Raw genomic sequence first — 23,420 nt, 5'->3', positions numbered from 1 at the left:
GTCCACTTCTAGACCGGTCGGAAGTACGTCAGGGCTTTGAGCCTGGGCGGGCCGCTGGGACTTCCTCGAGAGGCTCTTCCCCCAACAGCCTTGCCATTGGCTGATAAAGGGGAGGTCCCGCCTTCGCACGCTTCCTATTGGCTGCGCGCGTTCTGCCGGCGGGCTGGGGGCGGGGCTCGGGCGCCGCTAGTTGCATCAGCTGGTCCCTTCAGGCCACGTGGCGCAAGCGCAGTGACCGGGAGCGAGCGGGTTCCCTGGGTCTAGAGTGTGCTGCGCTCTGCACTGTCGCTGACGGCTTTTATAGTTTCGGTGGTCCTCCATGTCCGAGGAGAAGGACGGCAGCCCTTCCGGGAAGATGGGGGGCGAGGAGAAGCCGGTGAGCAGTCTTGGCGGGGAGGAGGGATCTGAGCTGCGTACCAGCCGAGGCCCGGGCGTGGATGCTGTCATGTGTGTCCGAGGCCCTTGGCACGCGTGGATGCTCACCTGTCTGTCCTAGGCTCTTGGCACGCGTGGATGCTCACCTGTCTGTCCGAGGCCCTTGGGCTGGAACCATCCAGCCACAAAGCAGAATAAGGCTTCACCTGAGTCCGCCCTCATCCTGCATTTGAGTAAACGGAGACTTTGAATGAGGGACTTGCTCAGAACCACACATCTAATTAGAAGACCACAGTTACACAGTAAGGTTTGGGAAGAATATCGCAGGACCTTACTTAATTCTAAATTCCTGCAGGGGTAAAGTGCTGTTGTTCAAGAAGGGAAACCCGGAGTCCCCGCGAGAAAATCCAGTTTGCTCAAGAATGGGTGGTGTCCACGCACACTAGAAAAGAAAAAGGGAAATAAAGACAGCTCTGGTAGAACTTTTTTTCGGGAACCAGATATGAGTGGCATGGCCTGGTAACGCAGATAAATTCAGAGTACCTCAAAAACTGTCCCAAAGTGGTAGACATTTTCACAGTAAGAGAACAGAGAGACTCATAAATCAAGACACATCAAGTGCATTAGTGGAGCATCAGGTAGGCAGGTTACAGCAAAACAGAAATCTCCACTCTAGGTCTCAGGTGCTATTTGCCAACATTCTTAGCCTTTAGGTTGATGAAAGCTAAGGGGTCTCTCTGGATATTCCACAAGGATTTACCTAATAGTCACAAGGTTGAAAGGTCCTTCACAGAAGTACACTGTTTAGGGGCCAAAGATAGTCCAAAATTTGACTCCCAACCTGCATCTTTCCACAAACAAAGAAGTTCTAATCAGTCCATCCGCCTTGCAGGGTATCTAACACAGGTGTGGTAGTACGAATTTCACTTCTGCAAAACTCAGCTCACAGTGGATTATAAGTAAATGGTGGAAGCCAGATGACCCTATTTGACAGACCTGCCTGCCAGGTACTGGAAACATTCCAGATAACCATTAACACGTGCTTGTCAATTCTCCCTTGAGTTTTCTCTCGATGGTCTGTCCATTGCTAGGAACATCCTCAAGGTCACTTTTGGGTTTTCTCACACCCTCTATTTTTGAAATATTTTATATTTATTTATTTATTTATTTGACAGAGAAAGAGGGAGAGAGAATGGGCACACCAGGGCCTCCAGCCACTGCAAACAAATTCCAGACGCATTTGCCTCCTTGTGCATCTATCTAATGTGGATTCCTGGGCAATCGAACCTGGGTCCTTTGGCTTTGCAGGCAAACGCCTTAACTGCTAAGCCATCCCTCCAGCCCACACCCTCTTTTTCTAAAGTCCACAAATGCTTCATGTTTTCAAAGCCCTGGCCCTTGTTGTCCTAGATGAGTAACAGAAGTTACCGTGAATGTTAACATTATGTTTGGGTCACTGGAAAGAGGTACAGTTCCAGGGGTTTATTTATTCATTCATGTAATACAGGTAAACAGGAGTTTGAGCAACTGATCTCTAGTCCGCTTATCTTCCTGTTGGGAAATGTTGATTAGACAATTCTAGGAAGAACAATAAAGTGTGGGGGGTGTCCTATAAAACTTAAAAGACAATCACCCTGATGCCCGTCACCATCAGCTGATTGGTGGGTAAACAAACAGTAGAGGCCATGGGTGTAGAGGCCATGGTAGAGCATTTGCACTGGGCTTTGTGTTTCATCCCCAGGGTTCTCACCAAAGGAGTATAATAAAGCAATGAAAAGGATGGAAGTACTGGCATGGATAACTCCATGATTCATTTAAAATCATTACACTAAAAGCTGCATATTTTACTTGTAGGAAGTGCCCAGAATAGGCAGATCCGTAGAGATACAAAAGTTAGAATGTTGGTCGCAGGAGGTTGTGGGAGCAGTGAGTGCAACTGGCTGTGGGAATTTGGGGAGGAGAGTCGTGAAAGTGCTTTAAAATGGACTCTGGGGCTTCCACAGTTGTCACTGACTAATCCGTGGACCTGTACCTTGCTGTGGGGGAACTGTGCCGTACGTGACTTCTGTCTCAGCTGAGCTATTTTTCCTGAGTGTCACTTCCCTGGCTTGCACAAGGCCCTGGGTTCAGTCCCCATCACCGCGAGGGGTAGGGGGGAACACCACATGTACACAAAATTAACTAAAATGCCCCATCATATCTCCTGTGTAGGAGCTAACTATTTTAAAACTGTCGGTAACTTCGTTTGCTTCTAATTAAAAGTTTACATTCCTTCTGGTAACTTCTAGTGCTTACATCCATACGAACCCTGGTTTGTCTTGTCTCATATCACTTCCTCAACTAATCATGCTCTAGACACGCTAGGTTAGACATTTTCTTTTTCTCTTAACACTCAGATATCAAGTTTGTGTGTACACCTAGAACATATTTCCTCCATTCTCAAGAGTATAGCCTGAAATCCTCTCCATCCTTTAGTGCGCAACTAGGGCTGTGGCTTGTTTGCCATCTCATCTTAGATTGTTGCTCTACTGTCTCCCAGGAGTTGCTCACACATGTCTGCTTTAGTTTTCCTGAAGAGACTTAAGTCTGAACATGGTACGGATTGGAATTGTGTTATAGCATTTCATTTTATTTGTTTATTTATTACAGAGAGAGAGAAAGAGGTGCAGGCAGAGAGAGAATGAGCACACCAGGGCTTTCAGCTACTGCAAACAAACTCCAAACGCATGCGCCACCTTGTGCATCTGGGCTTATATGGGTACTGAGGAATTAATTAAACCTGGGATGTTAGGCTTTGCAGGCAAGTACCTTAACCACTAAGTCATCTTGACAGCCCAGGATTGGATTTTGTTTGCTTCTATTTCACTGTTTTTCTTGAAAGTAGCTCTTACTGAACAAATGACAAATCCAAATATACCTGAAGGGATGTCACAGGAATAAGTAAACTAAAACAAATGAAATTTGAGGAATTGCACCTTGTTAGTATCCTTCTCTTCTTGTCTCTTCCTCTCCAAGGTGGGGTCTCACTCTAGCCCAGGCTGACCTGGAATTCACTCTAGTCTCATGCTGTCCTTGAACTCACGGTGATCCTCCTACCTCTGCCTCTTGAGTGCTGGGACTAAAGGGGTGCACCACCACGCCTGGCTTTACTTGCTTTTATTGTGAATTGGTGACTTGCTGCCTTTGCCAGTGATGAAATTTTCCAGTCCTTCAAAATCATATTTTCTGTTTTTGTTTTTTCTTTCACAGATGTTCAGATAACATTCTAAAACTTTCCTAGAAGTATCATGGAGAAACTTAAAGTATACTAAAATATAAAACCTTGTTTTCTTTTTTGCTTATTTAGGCCAGTGCTGGTGAGGAGAAGAGAAAAGAAGGGGGCAAGAAGAAGAACAAAGAAGGTTCTGGAGACGGAGGCCGAGCAGAGGTGTGTAAGATACAGAAGGTTTTGGTTTCAGAGTTGACAAGGAGCAAGGAACGTCTCAGACTTACCCTGTGTAAGGGTTTTAATGGTTTACGGCAAAGTGGCACTACACGCCAAACCTGGGGAGAAAAATTGGGAAAAGGCAGTCTGATTGGGAAAAGGGTTTACAGGTACTTGTTAGTGAATAAGAAAAATAAGTATGTAAGATTGTGGGGTTAGGTATAAAAATCAGAAAGCAAGTCAGGTGTGGTGGCACATGCCTTTAATCCCAGCGTTCTGGAGGCTGAGGTAGGAGGATTGTTGTGTGTATGAAGCCAGCCTGGGGTACTGAGTGAGTTTTAGGCCACCCTGAGCTAGACTGAGACCCTGCCTCAAAAACACAAAACAAAACAAAAAACAGTGCGCAGCTTCGCAGAAGAAGAGGCTGTAGTACTCTTGGTTGCAGATGTTACTGGAAAACGACTTCTCAGCGCTTTGTTTCATGTGACGTTAATGGGAAGAACCTTGGTGCTTGGGCGCATGCAGATACAGCAGGAACCAGAGAAATCCTACTTGACCCCTTTGTCGCTATTTCCATAAGGACCCACCCCGGGGGTCTGCTTTAAAGTTGGGAATTTGTCACTCTCTAATGTAGAGAAAAAGTCTTCCAGCTTTTGGGCTCACAAAGAGCTGGCATGCCAGAAACCACCCCGAACCCACCTGGTTCCTCTGCTCGCTTGAGGAGGCAGTTCAGCTTGTCTTTCTGCTTTGTTTGGAATTTGAAAAACTATAAAAATGTGCTTCATTTCTGCTCTGAGCCTCTGCTGCTGGTTTATTGGAGGCTAGGAAAGTGCCAAGTAAGGCATGCAGGCAGAGGCTTTTTGGAAATGGCACAATGAAGAGACTTTCCCAAGCTGGTGCTGTTCTGGGAGCAGTGTGTGCACATGTCGTCCCAGCACTGCAGTGGAGAGAATCCGGGCCAGCCCTGGCTGCATAGGAAGGCCTTGTGTGTGCGCACCTGGACATACAGATACGCATCCTGTTCTTTTGTCTGTCTGTCCTTGTTTTTTCAAGGTAGAGTCTCACTGTCACCCAAATTGACCTGGAACTCACGCTGTAGTCCCAGGTGGCCTTGAACTCATGGCGATCCTCCTACTTCTGCTTACTGAGTGCTAGGGTTGCAAATCCTTTTCTTAAGCATGCTGCATTTGCTAAATTTACAGTGTTTCTTCTTACCAGAGGCTGACTTGACAAGTGATAAGTAACGTGTGGTGTTGTTTAGAGCCCGCTTAAGATCAGTCAACCCCTGCTCGTTATGAGGGAGATTGTTAATGGTTAGTTTTTAAGATTTGTGGTAAATAGCAAAATGCACTTGTCCTAATTTCTTTCTTATACTTTGAGTAGAACTGTACACTCTCTCCTGTCACTGTTTGAAAACTGACTTACCCAGAAATAGGAAACAAGAGGTGCAATTAGAGGTGTTCTGAACTGAGCATGCTAAGTGGGACACGTGGTGACCCATGTATTTAAGTTTCTGTATCAGAAAGAAGTTTAAAACTGTACTGATATTTCTGAGACTTTACCACAGGCCCACTCAGGTCCTCATGCTTCTGCAGGTAGTGCAGCTAACCACTGACCCACCTCTGGAGCCCTGTGATTAAGAATTTTTATGTGTAGAAGTTTTTAATAGTATCAAAATCAAATGTATTAAAGCATATATTTGAATAAGTCATTATTGTAGTTGACTTCATTTTGTGTTTGCTTATTTTAAGCTACAGGCTTGCTATGTAGCCCAGGCTAGCCATGAATTCACAATCCTCAACTTTATTCCATGTGTTGGGATTATGAGCACGAGCCACCTTGCCCTGGCAGTCATGGACAGAGGTCATCATGAAAGTAGACTATTTCTTCTTCACTTTTCTACTTTGCTGTTAATATCTGTGTTGCTGCCGGGCGTGGCGGCTCACATCTCAAATTCCACCACACAGGAGGCCAGGGAGGTTCTCAACCAGGAAAAAGAGGAGTGGGTCGAGGGCTCAAGGGGCATGTGAGCGGAGTTTGGATTGCCAGCACCCACGTAGAATGCTGGCCGTGGAAACGTGCCCCCGTAATCCCGGTGCTGGGGAGGCGGCCCAGAAGGCTTGATTTCCGTCTTCTCTAGCCGGGTCAGTGAGCTCCAGGTTCAGTGAGAGGACCGATCTCAGAGAGTAAGCTGGAGCGAGACACCTCAGCACTAGACCTCTGGCTCCACGCCCACGCTCGTGCACACCATGCACACAGGAGAGAAAAGGATATCCACGTTGCTGCCCTGTGAAGGTGCTTGCATGGGCACCCACGGGTGATAGTCCTCTGGCTGCTTCAGTTCCACAGATTCACTACAGGCGTGGTTGGTAGAGGAAGTTGAATTTGTGATGAATCTTTTTCTTTGCAAACTTTTGGGAACTTCATTATGCACTTGAAGTGAACTATTCTAGTTAACTGTGTCAACTCTGTAGGCAGTAGTGTTATGTTTTCTTTTAAATAGTCTGGGAAAGACGGCATCTCTGAGTTGGGTATTTTCCGTGAACGGTTTTCCCTGAGACCGATAGATGTAAAGCTGGCTGTGAGCAGACTTGCAGGCTGACAGGGCAGAGCATCCTCTGCTCAGGAGTGTAACACATGGAAAAGCCTGTGTGTTTTCTTATTTCCGGTGTTGCGTACAGATGTTCTGACAGTTGGTTTAGTTAAACAGTGTGACATGGCGTTATCATCTACAAATATGTTGGGCAGAATTCGTAGCTGCCTGGAGACAAACGTGGCCAGTGAGCAGCAGGTTGGATACCCCCAGCTAGACAAGAGCTTAAGTGGACATCTGAAAAGAAAGAATACTTAATGCAAAATGGTAATAGTTGTCATTTAAGGATGCTGGCAGTCCAAGTTTGTTATGTTTTTTGTTTGTTTCACTTCTTTTATTCTCTTAACTCTTAGTTTAAGACCAGATTAATACCCATTGGATTAGTAACTATGGGTTTTATATTGTCTATTATTATTTTCTCTCTTTTTTAACGAAAACAAGTATGAGTGATTATTTATTGCTTCATTTTTGTCTTACAGTTGAATCCATGGCCTGAATATATTAACACACGTCTTGACATGTACAATAAACTTAAAGCAGAACATGACTCCATTCTGGCTGAAAAGGCAGAAAAAGCCAGCAACCCCATAAAAGTCACGCTGCCCGACGGGAAACAAGTTGACGCGGAGTCTTGGAAAACTACACCATACCAAGTTGCGTGTGGAATAAGGTACAAATGCCTGTTGGACATACTGTGCTTTGTAATGTAACAAGACCTCCTTTTCTTGTCTTGCTGGGCTTTGCCCTTGTAATATTTTTATGATGCTGCTTAAGGTGTTTATTTAATCTTGTCTGCATGTGTGTAGTATGTGTGGGGTGGTATGTGTATGTATGGTGTGTGCACGTGTGTGTGTAGACATGTGAGTTCATATGTGGAGGCCAGAAGAGAATGTCAGGAGTCCTCTGTCACTCTTCATGTTGTCTCCTTGAGACAGTCTGTCACTGTCACTGAAGCTGTTTTTTTTTTTTTTTTTTTTTTTTCTCTCCCCTGATCAATGAGCCCTAGAACTTCCCTGGTCTCTCCTCCCCAGCCCACAGGACGTGGTTACGGGCATAGGTGGCTATACTTAGCTTCTCACATGAGCACTGGGGATCAAACTCGGGTCTTTGGGCCTTTGCGCTCGTGCAGCGAGCACTCTTAGCAGCTGAATGAGACATTTAGCCCCTTACTTGAGATTTTTAAAACTTAGTGATGAGCTGGGCGTGGTGGTGCACGCCTTTAATCCCAGTACTCGGGAGGCAGGGGTAGGAAGATCGCCATGAGTTTGAGGCCAACCTGAGACTACATAGTGAATTCCAGGTCAGCCTGGGCTAGAGTGAGACCCAACCTCGAAAAACCAACAACAACAACAAAAAAAACAGTGATGGGGAGCTTTTGAGTCGAAACTAAAATTTTGAAGGAGTCTACTGTAGTTTTATCTTAGAAGAAATTTTTATTAGTCCTGCTGTGATTATAAGTGGCATAAAGACAAACAAACAGTTTCACCAGTTTTGAAGTTAAAAATGAAGATAGGTTGTCTCATACATTAAGCTAAAAAACTGACATGGCACATTAAGAAAAAAAATCTAAAAAGGACTATACCTAATCTTAAAGCTTACTGGATTACAAAGAAATTATTTTAGATTATTAAAGATTGGATGCACACTTTGTGATAGAGCAAAAACTTTCTCACTGTAATGTGACTGGGACCAGTGCTTGGTCAGTTCATCAGAACAGGATAGAAGTGGGAAAGCCCCAGTTGCTATGTATTTTCAGGCAGTTGTCAACAAGCTGATAATAGTACATCCTGAAAGCCAGGAATGTTCCTTACACTTTTAAAAGTTTGAAGAGAAATGAAAGAACTAAGGATGGGCAGCAGAACTCTGGTCTGCCCTTGCTAAAACAGGTTTGCCAGTCTGTCTTAAATTGTGCATAGGTTAATTTAAAAGATGTAAAGATAGACTTTTTCCACTAATTTTCTATTTCTAGGGTCAAAGCCTTGTGGATGGTGTGCTATTGCAGCATGTACATTATCCTGAAACACCTGAGAAGTTGTCCTGAGTATAGACCTGTAGATTTTTTTTAAAAATATTTTTTGTTCATTTTTATTTATTTATTTGAGAGTGACAGAGAGAGGGAGAGAGACAGATAGAGAATGGGCACACCAGGGCTTCCAGCCACTGCAAACGAACTCCAGATGCATGTGCATCTGGCTAACGTGGGTCCTGGGGAATCAAGCCTCAAACCGGTGTCCTTAGGCTTCACAGGCAAGCACTTAACTGCTAAGCCATCTCTCCAGCCCCACCCATAGATTTTTGTGTAATTGTTTCTTTCACCCTCATCCGATTTGACCATTTTCTTTCCTTGATTTTCTTTTTACCAAGGCTTATCAAATATTCAACTTGGTTTCATAGAAACTGTAATTCCCTCAGTGGGGTGTGTTTGTGTGTGTGTGTAGTTGGAATTCCCTCTGTGGTGTGTGTGTGTGTGTGTGTGTGTGTGTGTGTGTTTGTAGTTGGACCACATGAAACCACCGCAGGAATTGTCCAGAATTGTCGAGATGGATGAAACAAGGTCATGTAACCATGTAAACAAGCCTGGGAAACAACATACCAATTCCCCTTTTTGCTTTTCCTTTTCATGTTTTAATTGAAAGTCACAGAATTGTCAGGTATGGCATATACCTGTAATCCTAGCAGTTTAGATATAGAGAACAGAGGGAGGAGGATCAGGAGTTCAAGGCTAGCCTCAGGTGTATAGCGGGCCATCCTCAAATACATGAGACTGTCTCAGGCCAAAGCAACAGCCACAGAGTTATAGCACACAGAGTTAATTGTGAAGGATTGCACACATCTCTTCAAGAAAATACTGGCTACAGCAGAATTGCACGTCTGAAACACTTTTGAACTTTGTTTCGTTTGGATTCTTTTTGATGTCCAGGAACAGGTTAGCTCAGAGAGTACCTTGCCCTTTCCAAATGAACTACACTAGAAAAGATAGGGTGTTTTTTTGTTTTGTTTTGTTTTTTTCCTCCAGTGTTGTCAAACTTAGCAGCCATTTGTACTAAGTATACCTTTTAATCATATTAATAGTGGTATGGAAGTAGCACTCAAAAAACCCCTGCCAGACCATGGAATTATCAGAATTTAAAGCTCCTTCGATGACCCAACACGTGATCTTTATACCGCCTGTGAGACAGGAAGCAGGTAGGCCTGTGAGCGATGAACCTTGCCTGTGTCATGGACGTTGGCCTGGACTTTGGGCAGAGGGCATGGAGTGCTTCAGCTCATTCGCAGGGCCTTCTGCCTACAAGCCCTATCTTACGCCACAGGGAGAAAGCTGTAGTATCGATTTGAGCAGGTCTCCATGTGAGAGCATGGAGGATTCAGTAGACAATTAGAAATCATTTTGGAAATCATTTTGGAGGTATGGTTGATGAAGTAACTTCACTGTCGTCATACAGTGACGCTGTAGCTAAGTCAGTATGAAAATTGGAGTCCTTCATAATCCCAGAGCTTTGTGTATTTATCTTTATAATGGCACAGAATAAACATTCACACTGTAAAAGATGGCATTGGGCACCACAAAGAAATAGTCAACCAGCATAAGATTTAAAATAAAAAGCAAGCAAGAAAGAAAAAGTTTTAAAACAAACAGGGCAAATATCAAATGCTGTAGCTTCAAGTCCAACAACTCGAGCCAGTGACAAGTCTCTGGAGTTCCAGGTCTGCCCCTCCAGCTAGATTACTCACAGTCTTTGAAAACTTCATCCAGTGGTGGCAGCTTTCTTTGGCAGCCATCATGGGATGGCATCTCCATTGGGTCTCTACCTACAACTTACAGTTCATTCACATGGTCCTCTTGGGCCTCCAAACAAGCCTGCTTCACACTGCCCATGGCCATTTCCCAAAAAAGCCAAAACTGTGTTACAAATTCAATGACCCTCTCTTTTCTGCACTTGTTATACAGTGTAGTATCAGGTGGGCTCCAATTTATTAATCCAGGGGAAATAAATCCACCTTTGAAGAATAGGACCCTCCTTTAGCATTTGGCCCCTGCTAAAGTCTGCATTCTTCCTGTTGTCCCAATGCAAATCAGTTGGCCCAGTCTCGATGGGTGTAATCTCTCAAACAACTGCAGCTGAATGGGCAGCAGTTTCGTACCAAAGATTCCTTTTTTTTTTTTTTTCTGTGTCATACCTGTCTACCCACACCAGTCATTTCTACCCAACGCAAGCCTGCACAAGTTCTCAGGACATAGTCAGGTAGGACACAGCAAACCTCATGCAAACTGCTTCTAGACCTGTCCCTAAAAAGTTTGTTCTCTCGTAAGCCAAACCTCATAATCCATAGTTCTTACTGCATTCAGGTCTTTCGACTTCGACCAGAATAGTCCATCAGGCTGTACTTACAGCACTGCAAGGCATCTCTTAGGCCAAGGCTTCAAATTTTTCTACATTCCTCATGCAAATCAGTCCCAAAAGGCCGAAGTCACAGAGTCAGGTTTCTGACATAAATGACCCCCACTTCTCAGTACCAGTTTTACTGTTGGAGTCAGCTTATTGTTGGTGGCAAAGGAATACCCGACCAAGAGCAGCTTGTGGAAGGAAAGGGTCTATTTTGGCTTACACACTCAAGGGGAAGCTCCTTGATGGCGGGGAAAACGGTGGCCTGAGTAGAGGGTAGACATCACCTCCTGGCCAATATGAGGTGGTCAACAGCAGCAGGAGAGGAGAGTGCCAAACACTGGCAAGGGAAATCTGGCTGTAACACCCACAAGCCCGCCCCCAACAGTACGCCACCTACAGAAGGCTCCAGTTTCCAAATTGCCCCCAGCTGAGATCATAACATTCAGAACACTTAAGTTTATGGGGGACAGCTGAATCAAACCACCACACCTCTCAAGTACGGGTCTGATATATTCTAAGCAGAGAGGTGCTTTTTCTTTTTGATATCAAAGTAGTTTGGCTTATGGAAAATTACTTGAAAATATTAAGAGGTTGATCAAACCAGTAGAAATTGGTACCACCTATTTATCAGAGTTACCTCATCTGCTTAAGTAGGAATCATTGCATGTCATATGTTCTGAATTTAATACTTTGGTACATTTTTGTTATTTCAGGAAGATACATAGGCATGTCAGTATAAAATATATACCATATTCATTATAATGAATCTGATTATTTTTATAATGTTCTCAAAGCAAGTGTTGGATGAAAGAGGATTATTTTTATAGACTTGTGTTTTTATGTAAATATATATGTGCGTGTGGATGTGTAAACGCATACACACGTACATATATTACATGCTTTTCTTTTTATAAGTCAGGGCCTGGCTGACAATACCGTGGTTGCTAAAGTGAACAAGGTTGTTTGGGACCTTGACCGCCCACTGGAAGAAGACTGTACCTTGGAACTTCTCAAGTTTGAGGATGAGGAAGCCCAAGCAGTGAGTTTCTATCCAGTGTTCATTGAATTTAGAGAGTAGACATGGCCATAACCCATGTGATAGGAAATGAGGTATTTTGTTTCAGTGCCTTATATTTGGAACACTGGTTTCCAAGTGTGACCTTCAATCCATATGTTTCTTTGGGTATATTTTCATCTGTGTCCTTCACACAACCACCTTTATCTCATGATTTGTATGCCAAACCTGAAGACACACCTTTTCCCTTTAAATTTTCAGGTGTATTGGCACTCCAGTGCTCACATAATGGGGGAAGCCATGGAGCGAGTCTACGGTGGATGCTTATGTTATGGTCCACCAATAGAAAATGGGTTCTATTATGACATGTACCTTGAAGAAGGGTAAGTTATAGAGAAAAACCAAGAGTTTTCAATAAAGGATGAAGGATTCAGTCTTGTTGCTTACTGGTCACCAAGTTATTACTGTTTGTCAAAACTGGAAGTATTGAAGTTTATTGTGATAGAGGCTTTAATGATTATGATGACTGTAGATTGCTTTCTACTTGGTGATTGAGCTGGAAGGAGAAGTTGTTGTGGGAAAGGTGTCCATAATGACTAAGGTAGAAGACACTGGAAAAAAATTCTCTAATGAAAAGTTTTAGTGTGAAGTTTTAACCTGATGCAAGCAGCTATATGAAAGCCCTTCATGTACTCCAATAAAACATCTCTATGCCATGGTGTTATGAGCTGCAGTATACCAGAGCTGCTTTCTTCTCCTTCAGGGGTGTGTCCAGCAATGATTTCTCTTCTTTGGAGACTTTGTGTAAGAAAATCATTAAAGAAAAACAAGCTTTTGAAAGACTGGAAGTTAAAAAAGAAACTTTATTAGAAATGTTTAAGGTAACTTGCCCCATGACCACTTCTGCCTCATTAACTAGTATCATTTGAAGTTGTGTGCTGCTGTGTGTGGAAAACTGAGGTTTTCCTTATAAAATAAGTATTTTGAAAACATGAAATCTTGGCATCTATGTTCATCCAGTGTGCTACTAAAATATACTTTGACTTACATTTAAGCTGCGTAGAACTTAGAAGTAAAAATTAAAGGGGATTATCACATCTTATTTTCTATTTTTAGTACAACAAGTTCAAATGCCGAATATTGAATGAAAAAGTAAATACTCCAACTACTACAGTCTATAGGTAAGAACTTCAAATAACATTAAATGCAACTGATGTGTACATTAGTTTGTCTCTGTTAAGTTTCCTTTGATTTTATCTCTAGGTGTGGGCCCTTGATAGACCTCTGCCGCGGCCCTCATGTCAGGCACACTGGCAAAATTAAGACTTTAAAAATACACAAGGTAAGCAGTGCTGATAAAGGCTGTGTGTGTTAATCTAGGGTAGACTTGTGGTTATGCTTATATTTGTTGTTTCTCCTGCCATTTCTTTCTCTTGTGCATATATAAGGATGTTTTGTTTCCGTACCAATAATTACACGTGCTGCATGTTTCAGTAGTCCTTTATAGCTCCACATTCAGGCATTCCTCTCCAGAGCCAGCACATGGGGACAGAGGTTTGGGGGAGTCACCTTATCTGGCAGTCACAGGCCATGCTGGCTCCAGAAGTCTGAGATTCAACATAGGAGGAGTATATGCTGTTAAATATGCTGTTAATGCCTTTTATTTATTATTTGTTTGTTTGCTTATTTGTTGTTTTTCGAGATAGGGTTGCACTGTAGCCCAAGCTGACCTAGAGCTCACCATCTAGTCTCAGGGTGGCCTTGAACTCACAGCGGTCCTCCTTCCTCTGCCTCCCAAGCTCTGGTATCCTAGGCCTGCACCACCACACCTGGCAAAGCCTTTTATATGTCTAATAAAACTCAGTTTGTTCTTTTAAAGGTGGCTTAGTCCTCTCAGATTATGCTAGTTATGTATATAGTAATTATTACAATGTTCTTTAAGTCATGAGAATAATTGGGACATTTTCAGATTACTCTTAGTTCCTTTCTGGACTTGCTTACTTATTTTTTTGAGAGATGGCGCCTGTGGTTATTGCAGAGTTCACACAGTACTGAGGGGCCAGCCTTGGTGAGGGAAGGAGGCAGCAAGCTCCACTCTGTGGAGGAGCCTCCCCTGCCCAAGGTTGGCCTCAAGAGGGAGACATTTACTATCCATGTATATTTTATGCCATTTTCCTTGTCACAAGGATTAGTGCAAATGTGACCTGTAAGATGGTTATGAGACTTAACATCCTACTCTTAAAACATGTGAAATGTTTACAAATTCAGTGTTGTATCATTTTGTGTTTTTTTTCCCAGAATTCCTCCACATACTGGGAAGGCAAAGCAGATATGGAAACACTACAGAGGATTTATGGCATTTCATTCCCTGATCCTAAGATGTTAAAAGAGTGGGAGAAGTTTCAAGAAGAAGCTAAGAACCGAGATCATAGGAAGATTGGGAGGGTACGGTAAAGAGCGTCTGTCTAGAGAAGCTCTCGGTTTCCTTTGCCAGTGACCTGTGGTACTGTCCTGCCTCTGAATGCCCTTTGTAGTGGAAGGTGCATTTGATCAAGAGAAGGAAAATAATCCCTCCCTAAAGGAGGGTCCAGTGCCAGAGGTCTTGGCTGTCGTTTCTGAGGCCGGAGCAGGAGGTAACATCTGTGCTCTGCTCTGCTCCCTGGGTGATCAGAAATGCTTCCAGCAATAAGGAATCTGATGGTGACAGGTGGTGCTTTCTGTCTCTCCAGGGCTTTCAGCTGTTACCTGTGTCATTGTCAGTACCCCTTGCCCCTTACTTCTTTGCCCTTCATATAAAAACAAAGAGAAAATACTCAGATCTTGGCGCTCTGAGGAAATAAACAGCTGTAAGACCATGTTGTATCACTCTTTGGTAAACTCAACTGGATTGAGGACTGTAAAGGCAGGTAACAGAGTTGTACTACATTGTAAATCCACTGAGTTGTACACAAGGAACAGGGCCTGGCAGTGGCCAGACAGCTTGACAGTCTTGAACGCAGGAACACTGGTAGTCTTTCCATATGTGAACAATCCTGCTCTCCTTTTATCCAGGACCAAGAGCTATATTTCTTCCATGAACTCAGCCCAGGAAGTTGCTTTTTCCTGCCCAAAGGAGCCTACATTTATAACACACTCATGGACTTCATCAGGGTAAACCTTATTTGTTGCTTTCTTCTGGAGATTTAGGGTGTAAGGGGCTCTTCTGAAAGAAAAGAAAATAGAGATTTGAGAAAAACGTGTCTATGAAGTATCTTTAAAAAGTCGCAGGCCTCATAAGTTACAGGTCTTCTTACCTGTGCGCTTGGCCCGTCACAGAGGAGTGAGCCAGACGTCCTGAGCGCTGCCTGCTGGTTCACCCTCTTCTCACAGTAGTGTTTGCATCGCCTTTGTTTTCTTTTTAAGTCATGCCATACTTTAAGCATAAGTTTATAGAAAACAGTATGACTGGTACTTGGTGCACTTGCCACCCACATGTAGCATAAGTAACTTCTTTGATCCATTCCCCTCTTCTAGAACAAAAACTACTGCTTTGAAGTTGGTTTGGATACTTGTCTGTGCTGTTTGTATCTACATATATGTACCCTTAAATTGTTATGTGCTTATGTGTTTCGAATTTACGTTTACAAAGTCTCATTGCATATCAGTCTGTATTAGTTGTGATTTTCATTGTTAGCGACAATTGTAGTATTTCTGTTTTCACTAGTTACGTGTTACCCTCTTACATACCTACCATAGTGAACGGGGTCCTACTGCAGTGGACTTACACCTTGACTGAGGACAGTGGTGTAAATTCCCATTTTCCCATATTCTAACCACGCAGAGGCATTTCATTAGGCTCTTGGTGTCTTCCTGCACTCAGCACCTCCACGGGGCGTTTCCGAGTCACGCCGTATGTGACTTCGCTGGCTAAAACTGCTCGCTAAGTGTTACTTCCTCCACAAGGGTGGGCATTGATTGTTCCGTACACGTGTTGTGTTCTAACAGAGTGAATACCGGAGAAGAGGATTCCAGGAGGTGGTGACCCCCAACATCTACAACAGCCGGCTCTGGGTGACCTCGGGCCACTGGCAGCACTACAGCGAGAACATGTTTTCCTTTGAGGTGGAGAAGGAGCTCTTCGCCCTCAAACCCATGAACTGCCCGGGACACTGGTATTCAGCAGCTCCGTGCTTCTATTGCAGATTTTCTTATACTGCAAACTGCCCTAGATTGCATTCCTCTTGAAAGGATTGAATTTGTATATATGAGTATGTGTAAGAGAGAAAGAAAAAGAAAAAGACAGAGAGGAAGAAGAAGTCTAATAGGGTGGTGAAGAGAAAATCAAAGGGTAATAGAATGTATACGCCATGAAGGGCCAGAGAGATGGCTCCGTAGTTAAAGGTACTTGCCTGCAAAGCCTGATGGCCTGGTCTCTATGCCCCAGTACCCATGTAAAGCCAGATGGACAAAGTGTCTGAGTTTGCACTGGCAGGAGGCCCTGGCACAACCGCATTCTCTCTTTTTTCTCTCTGTCTCTTCCTCTCAAATAAATATTTTTTTAAAAAAAGAGTATGTCGAAGCTGGGTGTGGTGGCACATGCCTTTAATCCCAGCACTCAGGAGGCAGAGGCAGGAGGATTGCTGTGAGTTTGAGGCCACCCTGAGACTACATAGTGACTTCCAGGTCAGCCTGAGCTAGAGTGAGACCCTACCTCAAAAAACAAAAACAAAACAAAACAGAACAAAAAGAATATGTCATGAAAGCTGGAGGAGGTGTCTATTTGGGGAAGGGAAAGAAAGAAGGCTGGTGGCAGTGGGGCTGTAAATAAGAAATTATAATGGGGGTTTTACCCCCTTCCACATGGTGGGAGCTTGCTGTAATTCCTTCTCTTAATATACTAAAGTTTCTCTCAACCTTTTTAAAAAAAAAAAGGGAAATTAACCAGGCTTGGTGGCACACACCTTTAATTCCAGCACTTGGGAGGCAGAGGTAGGAGGAGTTCGAGGCCACCCTGAGACTCAAAGTGAATTCCATGTCGGCCTGGGCTAGAGTGAAATCCTACCTCAAAAAGAAAATTATTGTGATACATGAATGAAAATGTCTCACAGTGAATGAGTCTCATTTGTTTGTATAATAACAAAAAAAAAGTTTAATAGTGTTATGAAAAATTAAATGATGGGAATTAGATTTAAATGCAGTACTACTGGACTAGAGATGTCTTGTTGGTTAAGGGCACTTGGTTACGAAGCCTGTAGGCCCAAGTTTGATTCCCCAGCGCCCATGTAAAGCTTGATGCTCATAGTGGCGCATGCGTCTAGAATTCATTTGCAGTGGCAAGAGGCCCTGGCAAGCCCTCCTCCTCGCTTTCAGATAGTAAAAACATTTCAAAATATAAAAATAATACTATTGTGATCATTTTTGTGCTTGTTCAGATTCTCAGTTTGGTAGACTTTCAGAGTATTTGGGGTGCTGTAGCCGTGAACAAGTGACCAAGGCAGCATATATAGAGAGAGGCTGAACATGGGGTGTAGCAAATGGTCTAGCCGAGCCTTCCTTGTCTAACGGAATATATTTTGTCGAAGTCTGTCACTAATGAATTAATGTCCTTAAAAACTTCCCTCCTTGAGGCTGTTGCACCCCAGAAAGGTGGGTAAAGAGTGGCTCCTGCCGTGACTGGGAAGAGTTGTGAGCCTGGAAGTTGGTTCGGTGTCCACAGCTCTCCTTGGGCAACTGGTCCAGGCAGCGGATGTGAGAGGAAACTGGATCTACCTGTCAGGGAAGCAACCCAGTTCCTTGTTAGTTTTCCCAGTCTCCCTGGGTGTGAGAAGAGCAAGTATGATACTTTTTTTTTTTTTCAGTGTTACAAATGATTTCTGTAGAGCTGTTTTCCCCCCCAGTTATGAGCCTTAAAGGCAGTCCTTAATGTCAGTGGAAATATTCAACACAAGGATTTGACTGGGCTTATTCTCTGTCCGCTACAGTTAATTTTATAGTAATTCGTTTGCAGTTTCCTTCATGCAGACTGGATGAAGCTCAGGGTTTGGGAAATGTTTTTTGTGTGGCTAACTAGAACCAATGGACCCTTTCATGTTATAGTATCAGAAGGGTTTGGTCTTGTGACTTCTTTTTCGCTCTAGCCCAGGCTGACCTTGAATTCACTTATGTAGGCCAGCACTCCTACCTCTGCCTCCTGAGTGCTGAGATTAAAGGCGAGCACTGGCATGCCTGTTGGGGGTGGGGAGGTGAGACTGGGTATGCTGGGGCCTCTGTAGGCATATGCCACCTTGTGTATCTGGCTTTATGTGAGTACTGGGGAGTCAAAGTCAGGTCATTAGGCTTTGCTGGCAAGTGCCTTAACTGCTGAGTCATCTCATCCCTTATATGAATGTTTTTTTTTAAATGTATTTTTGTTTGTTTATTAAAGAGGGAGAGAAAGAGAGAATGGGCACCTCAGGGCTTCCAGCCACTGCAAATGAACTCCAGATGCATGTGCCACCTTGTGCATCTGGCTTGTGTGGGACCTGAGAATTGAGCCTTGGTCCTTAGGCTTCGCAGGCAAGCACCTTAACTGCTAAGCCATCTCTCCAGCCCTCTTGTGAGCATTTTAAATTGAGTTTTTTGTTGTTGTTGCTGCTGCTGATTGGACCCAAGGCCTCGTATATGCTAGACAAGGGCTCTGCCGCTGGGCTGCACCCCATCCCTCATGTTGAATTAAACACCTGAATTTTGCTTTACCTTTTCTTCAGCCTTATGTTTGACCATCGGCCAAGATCCTGGCGAGAGCTGCCTCTGAGGGTGGCTGATTTTGGGGTGCTTCACAGGAATGAGCTGTCGGGAGCGCTCACAGGCCTCACCCGGGTTCGGAGATTCCAGCAAGATGACGCACACATTTTCTGTGCCATGGAGCAGGTATGAGGCCCTGTGGCATAAATTACTCGGAAGAAGTATCATGCGAGCAAATAAACATAACCTTTCTTTCCTTTTTTACATTTTAAAGATTGAGGATGAAATAAAAGGTTGCTTGGATTTTCTACGTACAGTTTATAATGTTTTTGGATTTTCCTTCAAACTGAACCTTTCTACTCGTCCAGAAAAATTCCTTGGAGATATTGAAATCTGGAATCAAGCAGAGAAAGTAAGAAGTGCTTTTTATTGTGTGTGAAAACTGTTTGGCTGAAGTGGCTTATACTAGATTGCAGGAGAGTCTTTATAAATGGATAAAAGCAAAAGAAATTATAAATGTTTCCTGAGTAAGCTAAGTTTTTCCGTATGGTTTTCAAATATTTTGAAAGTGGTTGAATGTTTTAATGCCTTTCCATTATTGAGCTTTAAAGGTTTGTTTGGGGGGGGGGGTTGTTTAGATGGACAAAATACAAAGCAAAGAATAGTAATCATGAAAACCCTATGATAGTTTTAGCCTTAAATTAGATAGAAAAAAAGTTTTAGATGAACAAAAATACAAATCATTTTGCTTTATCCTTAGCAACTTGAAAACAGCTTGAATGAATTTGGTGAAAAGTGGGAACTAAATCCTGGTGATGGAGCTTTCTATGGTCCAAAGGTCAGTGCCAAAATGTGTCCAGGAAACATGATGGTGCAGGTGCAAAAACATTGCTTTAAATTGAAAAGGTTAAATAAAGAGAGAAATCAGTCCTGACTGAGCTGTCAGCTCAGCTTTAACGTTAACAGCACGCTATAATAGCCCCCACCTTTTTGCATTACAGATTGACATACAGATAAAAGATGCAATTGGTCGCTACCACCAGTGTGCCACGATCCAGCTGGATTTTCAGTTGCCCATCAGATTTAATCTTACTTACGTGAGGTGAGCTGGGGTGTGCTCTGACTATTCTCCAAGGCGTATGCGGGAAGACAAGGATAATAAGACGAAACAAATCTTGTTCTTCTTTAGCCACGATGGTGATGATAAGAAAAGGCCCGTGATTGTGCACCGAGCCATCCTGGGGTCAGTGGAAAGAATGATTGCCATCCTCACGGAAAACTACGGTGGCAAATGGTAATGTCTGTGTGCTCCTCTGATCGAATGAGCTAGAACAAAGGTCTCCTTTGAAGTACAGTTTTGAGGTGGATAAGGAGAAGATTGCAGTTGATCACTTCTATCTACTTCAATAATTAATTTGCCGGGCGTAGTGGCACACGCCTTTAATCCTAGCACTCAGGAGGCAGAGGTAGGAGGATTGCTGGGAGTTCGAGGCCACCCTGAGACTCCATAGTGAATTCCAAGTCAGCCTGGGCTACAGTGATACCCTACCTTGAAAAACAAACAAAACAAACAAAAAAAAGGAATTTATAACTTAAACTCTGACTTTTATTTGTTGTGGCTGGAAATGTAGCCCAATATAAGGCCCGGCTTTTAGTCTCAAGTACCAGTAAAATAATAGAATTGATATTAGTAAGTATTTCCAATTCAAAATTTGGTAGATCTAAATCATTCAAAATTTTTCAATTTTTTCTAATACCTTCGCTCTTTCGAAATTTATTGGGCTTTCTCATTGTTGTGAACAGGCTTTTAAATCACCTTATTTGGTTTTGCTGATGAGAATAAGCAAGTATTTTGACATCTTTCAAAAGCCGAGCATTGTGTAAATTGAAGAAATTAAACATGCCAGGCTGATTGGTACTATTTTAGGTTATTTCTTCTGGACTCACAGTACAGTTGAAAGTAGCCCAGGGTTATGAAACACCCATTGTAGACTCTCTGATATGAACTGGATTGAGTTAAAAGTTGTAAAGTGTATATTGATCTAATGTTAACTATGGTCATTTCACTATTGCATTTGAATTTGGGTAGTTTAGATATTGAGGAAAGATTTGCATATTTCTCAGTGAAATGAGATCATCTCTTTTCAGTTATATTTTACCCAAATAAATAAATAAATGAAATTTGGACTACATTATGTGACATCTGGAGACTCAAAAGATCCCTGGGCTAATTTTTCTGCCAAACTCATACATTGAATGTATGCACATCCCTATCTATTTTCCTTTCTTCTATAGGCCTTTCTGGCTTTCTCCTCGCCAGGTAATGGTAGTTCCAGTGGGACCAACATGTGATGAATATGCCCAGAAGGTAATCCTTAAATGTAGCTTTTCTTAGTTTAATACCTGCTTGGGGAGTAATTGAAATGGGAGTCTAATTTTGAAGCCCAAGCTTGCCTTTAGTTATTCTCCTGCCTGTTAATATTGAATGTGTGTTTATAGCTTCTTTCATATTTGTGAATCTATTCTCTTTATTTATTTATTTATTTGGTTGGTTTTTTGAGGTAGGGTCTCACTCTAGCTCAGGCTGACCTGGAATTCACTATGTAGTCTCAGGGTGGCCTCAAACTCATGGCGATCCTCCTACCTCTGCCTCCCAGGTGCTGGGATAAAAGGCGTGCGCCACCTCGCCTGGCTTAGCTTCTGATTTTTTAAAAGTATAAACTGAAGTCAATATCATAAGTTTCAGTTTACATATTTCCTCTTTTAATATTTGCATGGTTATCCAAATCCTGTATTAACTGTAACAAAGCATTTTTCTGATCTAAAATCTGATGCATTCTGTGTTTTATAGGTTCGGCAACAATTTCACGATGAGAAATTCATGGCAGACATTGATTTGGACCCCGGATGTACACTGAACAAAAAGATCAGAAACGCACAGCTCGCGCAGTATAACTTCATCCTGGGTGAGAGCCCAAACTGGCCTAGCCTAGTCTTGTGACTTAAATGAATTATGGTCAGGAATCCACATAGTTCCTCCAGACGCCTTATAATTCTGATTCTTAAGTTAGTCATTTTCTTCACTTCATGTGGGTAAAATCTGAAGGATCATTTGATGTGATACTTCATATGACAAGTTCTTACCATGTTGGCCGTCTGAGTGACTTGGTCCGCAGAGTAGCTGTGGGCCCTGGAAAGGTGTGTTGTCAGTGAATAGAATATTCGTGAGTCATCTTGCACCCAAATGTGTCTTGAGCCGCAGGGTGGTTTTGGATTAGATGCTTTTCTGTTTGGGCGCTCAGGACGAGCCCTGCCATGCCTTTAGATGTGAGTCTCACGCAGCCCGTGTCCTCTGTCGTAGTTGTTGGTGAGAAGGAGAAGGCCGGCGGCACGGTGAACATCCGCACGAGAGACAACAAGGTGCACGGCGAGCGCACGGTGCGCGAGACCGTGGAGCGGTTGCGGCAGCTCCGGCAGGCCCGCGGCAGGCAGGCCGAGGAGGACTTCTAGCGGCGGGCCGGGCGCATGCGCGCCGGCTCCAGACAGGTCGTGCAGCGTTTCTCTCGCGATAGTTCGTCCGCTGGCAAACATCGCTTGTTACTGAACGTGGTGAAGTTCCCAGAGTACACATAGATGGCTGCAGGGTCACTCTCTGTGGACTTGCATAGATAATGCGTGTTTGGTGGCATTAACAAAAGAGCCATTCAAATGATTTTATTCATTAAATAGCTCGGCAATAGAGATAAGTCATGAGGAATATTTTAATGTTATGTGGGAAAAGGTTTTTTTGTGAATTTAATTCCAAAGTAATTTTTTTTCGGGTTTATCAGGGTTAAAGAAAGACTAAAATTGGATAATGGTGTGAAAATGCAAGACTTCTCTTCGCATGTTTGTACAAGGTTGTGTGATACTCATTGGTAAAATCTGGCAACAATTATGATACAGGGAGTTTGGAGAGGCAACTCTGCGGCAGGAGCCATTCTCCAGTGGGAACGTGAACCATGACCTGTCTTCTTTGTTAAAAAATAAATATCTTTTTTGAATTGTGACTTTAATTTGTTTTGTTTCATTTTTGAGATAGGGTTTTGCTATAGCCCAGGCTGACCTGGCATTCACTATGTAGTCTCAGGGTGGCCTTGGACTCATGACAATACTACCTCTGCCTCCCGAGTGCTTGGATTAAGGGTGTATGCCGCCACCCCATCACCAGCGTTTCTCTTGAAACAGCATCCATGATTCCATTGTAGAGTAGATTTGCATAAAAGTTTGTATCTTCAAAGACATGTCTCTTTGGGCTGGACAAATGGCGTAGGGTGTAAGGTGCTTGCTTGTGAAGAGTAAGGACTAAAGTTTGATTCCCCAGTACCCACATAAGCCAGATGCACAAGGTGACGCATGAATCTGGAGTTCATTTGCAGTTGCTGGAGGCCCTGGCGTGCCTGTTCTCTCTCTATATATATCTGCCTTTCTTTCTCTGTGTCAAATAAATAAGTAAATAAAATATTTTTAAAAAAGAAATGCCCAGTGCTGGAGACATGGCTTAGTGGTTAGGTGCTTGCCTGTGAAGCCTTAGGACCCCAGTTTGAAGCTCAATTCCCCAGGACCAACGTAAGCCAGATGCCAGATTAAGGGGGTGCAGTGGCTGGAGGCCCTGGCGTACCCATTATCTATTTATCTGCCTCTTTCTCTGTCTGTCTGTCTTAAACAAATAAATAAATATAAACAAAAATATGGAAAAATGCCTGTTTATGGAAGACTCATGTTTCTATACAGGTTCCCTATTGTCTCATAGGGATGATTTTCAAAATCTAATAGCTATTCGTAGTAGTATGGAGGATGCAACAAAACAGGAGTTCTTTGTGTGGATATATATTATTTATTTGTTTGTTTAGTTTAAAGTTTTTTAAGAACCTAACATCTTGT

The 23,420-nt window shown here is 43.1% G+C and overlaps 1 protein-coding gene across 1 annotated transcript; it reads left to right on the top strand.

The window, feature by feature from the left end:
* Window positions 1-205: 205 nt before the first annotated feature.
* Tars1 (threonyl-tRNA synthetase 1) lies at window positions 206-22,546 on the top strand. Its single transcript, XM_004652520.2, has 19 exons — window positions 206-376; window positions 3,722-3,802; window positions 6,872-7,062; window positions 11,696-11,819; window positions 12,057-12,178; window positions 12,559-12,676; window positions 12,912-12,976; window positions 13,059-13,137; window positions 14,094-14,240; window positions 14,847-14,945; window positions 15,780-15,946; window positions 18,521-18,683; window positions 18,772-18,909; window positions 19,258-19,335; window positions 19,499-19,599; window positions 19,687-19,791; window positions 20,793-20,865; window positions 21,349-21,463; window positions 21,859-22,546. Exons 1-19 carry the CDS (start codon window positions 320-322, stop codon window positions 22,005-22,007), a joined length of 2,172 nt encoding a protein of 723 aa, XP_004652577.2. The 5' UTR covers window positions 206-319; the 3' UTR covers window positions 22,008-22,546.
* Window positions 22,547-23,420: the final 874 nt, after the last annotated feature.

Source organism: Jaculus jaculus, chromosome 13 (genome assembly GCF_020740685.1).
Source record: "Jaculus jaculus isolate mJacJac1 chromosome 13, mJacJac1.mat.Y.cur, whole genome shotgun sequence".
NCBI classification, from domain to species: Eukaryota; Metazoa; Chordata; class Mammalia; order Rodentia; family Dipodidae; genus Jaculus; species Jaculus jaculus.
This window is presented reverse-complemented; position numbering and strand designations above follow the sequence as displayed.